Source organism: Chrysemys picta, chromosome 1, assembly GCF_011386835.1.
Source record: "Chrysemys picta bellii isolate R12L10 chromosome 1, ASM1138683v2, whole genome shotgun sequence".
NCBI lineage: Eukaryota > Metazoa > Chordata > Testudines > Emydidae > Chrysemys > Chrysemys picta.
This window is the reverse complement of record NC_088791.1, coordinates 179,857,841-179,861,373: the sequence shown is the minus strand read 5'-3', so window position 1 is coordinate 179,861,373 and position 3,533 is coordinate 179,857,841. Positions and strand designations below refer to the sequence as shown.

The 3,533-nt window shown below is 50.5% G+C and overlaps 1 protein-coding gene across 1 annotated transcript; it reads right to left on the bottom strand.

Annotated features, from left to right (window-relative positions):
* Window positions 1–456: 456 nt before the first annotated feature.
* On the bottom strand, window positions 457–2,446 carry LOC135977063 (uncharacterized). Its single transcript, XM_065575940.1, has 2 exons — window positions 1,899–2,446; window positions 457–994 (listed from the first exon to the last, which is right to left on the bottom strand). Exons 1-2 carry the CDS (start codon window positions 2,297–2,299, stop codon window positions 589–591), a joined length of 807 nt encoding a protein of 268 aa, XP_065432012.1. The 5' UTR covers window positions 2,300–2,446; the 3' UTR covers window positions 457–588.
* Window positions 2,447–3,533: the final 1,087 nt, after the last annotated feature.

Genomic DNA, 3,533 nt, shown 5'->3' with positions numbered 1-3,533 from the left:
CTAAACTCGAGGAATGACCAGGCTCCTGCTCCTAGAGCAGTCCACAGTGGTGGACTAGTTGTTTCAACGGAGCCTGCCACCCCTCCTTTTCGGGACTCTGTGTGTGGGGGCTATGTGACTTTGTGGCGGGGGAGGGCGCCCTCCCATCCCCTGCTGCGTGGCTCTGTCATCCAGGCTAAGGACCGCTGCATAAGATCTGTAACCACCCTCCCCCGCCACAAACTCACATAGGGCCCCCCCCCAGAACATGAAAACCACCTCCCAGACTGACCAGGGTGCCTAGTGATTGCAATGTGTGTGTGACCTTCTGCTGAACCTGCCCCGTGTCTGTACCCTGGTAAAGGTGACTGTCCTCTCCATTTACCAACCCCTTTTCCTCCCCTTCAAACACACTCTCCTCTAAAAGAACATGACGGAAACAGTAATTAACAGAAATGTATTTTTTATTAACAACTACACAGTTAGGGGATGAAACTGGGACGGGGGCTTGGGTGAGGTGCTTTTGGAGTGAAAGAAAGGACTTATCAAATCTTTGGGAATGAGAGCCTTCTGCTACTTGAACAGTCTGCAGGGGTGGAGTGACTGTTTTCACAACCCCTGCTGCCCCTCCTTCTTGGGACTTTGGGTGAGGGGGGGGATGGGACTTTGTGGCGGGGGAGGGCGGTTAGAGATAGAATGCAGCGGGGCTCTGTCCTCCTGCCTCTGGTCCGGCGCCTTATAGATGTTCTGCAGGAGCATGTCGGTTTGCTCCCTCATGAGTCCAAGCAGTGTTTGAGTCGCCTGCTGGTCTTCCTGCCGCCACCTGTCCTCCCGTTCGCTGTGTGATTGCTGGTATTGCGACATGTTCTCCCTCCACTGGATCTGCTGTGCCACCTCGGCTCGGGAGCAGCCCGTAAGTTCTGAGAACATCTCGTCCCGTGTCCTTTTCTTTCGTCGCCTGATCTCGCCAGCCTCTGGGAGAGGGATGCCGGGGTAGCTCAGGAGAGACTCGCAGCTGTGGGATGGGAGAAAGGGAGTGAATTCCTCACAAAGATACAGTTTTGCGAACAATGAATATAGTCTCTCTGTGAACAAGACCATGCACAGTACCTATCATATGCGCACTCAGTACACGGTTGAATTTTCGGCCTTCCCATTGAGTGCCTGGGGTCTTGCTGTACAGATCACACAAGCGGGGCTGGACAACGGAATTCGGCTAGCAGGCGGACCTGGTAAGCCATAGACTTTTGGCTGCTTAAAGCTTAATTTATAGCAGTGCCCTCCTTTCACGTTCCAAACGATGCTCCTAGCGTTGGCCAGTTCCTGCTGCCGGCAATCCGGCCAGCATGAACTCTGCCCCTGTCCCACCCCCCCTCGTGGCTGTCCCCGGGAAAGATCCCTGCATGCTGCCTCTGTCACGCCTCCACCGCGTGGCTGTAAACGGCCGGTTACAGTTATGTAAAGGAACAGGCAATCAGTCCCAATACTAACATTCCCCTAATTCAAAGCAGGTCACCATGAGTGATATCACTCTGATAAGGATTTCGGAGACAGAGAAAGCCTGCATGCTGCGTGAATGCCAGCAAACACCAGGGCCGTATGCCGCCATGCTTTGCGAGGCAATGATCCCAGAGTACTTGCTGCTAGCCTGGCGCGGAAAAGTTTCCTATCATGGAGGACGCAATAAGGCCGCTCTCCCCAGGAACCTGATGCAAAGGCTTTCACAATACCTCCAGGAGAGCTTCGTGGAGATGTCCCAGGAGGATTTCTGCTCTATCCCCGGACATATTGACAGAATTTTCCAGTAGCTGCACTGGCAAGGACTAAAAACTAAAGCGCCTAGGGCAAACTAATCATGAAAAACCCATTGTTAAAATACCATTCCTATTCTGTTCAAAATAAATGTTTAGAACACTTACCTACTGATCCTTCCCAATTCACGGTCCGGGTTACCGCCTTGGGAGAGTTGGTAGGAGATCTCCGTGAGGGTGATGAAGAGATCCTGGCTGTCTGGGAAATCAGCGTTGAAAGCGCTGTCGACTGCCTCGTCCTCCTCATCTCCTTCCTCATCTTCCCCGTCCGTGAACGTCTCCGAGGAAGCGGCCGTCGACAATACCCCATCGTCAGAGTCCACGGACAGTGGTGGGGTAGTGGTGGCGGCCGCACCTAGAATGAAATGCAGTGCCTTGTAGAAACTGCATGTCTGGGGCTGGGATCCGGAGCATCCGTTTGACTCTTTGGTCTTCTGTTCTCCTTGTCTCAGCTCCTTGATTTTCACGAGGCACTGTGTTGCATCCCGGCTGTATCCTCTCTCCGTCATGGCTTTTGAGATCTTCTCGTAGATCTTCACATTCTGTTTTTTCGATCACAGCTCTGAAAGCACCGACTCATCGCCCCACACAGCGATCAGATCCAAGACTTCCCGATCAGTCCATGCTGGGGCTCTCTTTCTATTCTGAGATTGCATGGTCACCTCTGCTGGAGAGCTCTGCATCGTTGCCAGTGCTGCTGAGCTCGCCACGATGTCCAAACAGGAAATGAGATTCAAACTGGCCAGACAGGAAATGGAATTCAAATTTTCCCGGGGCTTTTCCTGTGTGGCTGGTCAGAGCATCCAAACTCGGACTGCTGTCCAGAGCGTCAGAGTGGTGCACTGTGGGATAGCTCCCGGCGCTATTAGCGTCAAATTCCATCCACACCTACCCTAATTTGACATGGGCATGTCGAATTTAGCGTACTCCCCTCGTTGGGGAGGAGTACAGAAATTGATTTAAAGAGACCTCTATGTCGAAATAAATAGCTTCGTTGTGTGGATGGGTGCAGGGTTAATTTGAGTTAACGCTGCTAAATTCGACATAACCTCCTAGTGTAGACCAGGCCTTAGTGGAGGCACTAAAAAGGGAATATGTCTGTTAGCCCTAGAGATGCCTTTCCAAAGAAAGCTGGTGCACATTGGCTGGGCACAGAGAGTGGCAGCTTGTCCATGCTGTACACATCCTCTGAAAGAAAACCAGGACATCAGTCTACAGTGCTGTCACTAAAAACAGGAGTTCTTTTTACATTTATTGTGTCTGTTAGAAACGCTTGGAGTGCAGAGGCTGCAAAAGACTTTTATTGCTTAAAATGTTTATGCATTAAGGCCCTGATCCTGCAACTGACAGCCTCGGAGGAGTCCTGCACTAAAATGGAGCCCCATTTATTTTATTTCAATGGGATTGCACGCAGGCACAGGGATTCACCCATGCATAACTGGTTAAAGGACTGGGGCCTTTCTTGATCAGTGGATTAGCACAGAGGCATAGAAGCTGATATTAACATAATAGTTCATGACAACTCCTTTGAAGACAAAACTCTAAGTCAAAAATCCAATTTAAAAACAAAACAGATCATACAGATTTAGAGAACAGAAAATTAAATTGCTCCTGCTCTCAGACAAAGGGAGCTTCCCTATTGCCCTCGATGGGATCAACCCAGGGTATTTCAGCCTGGCTCTGCAAACCATTTCACAAATAAGTAATCCAAATATGGATCTGCTGCAATACATTAACACACTA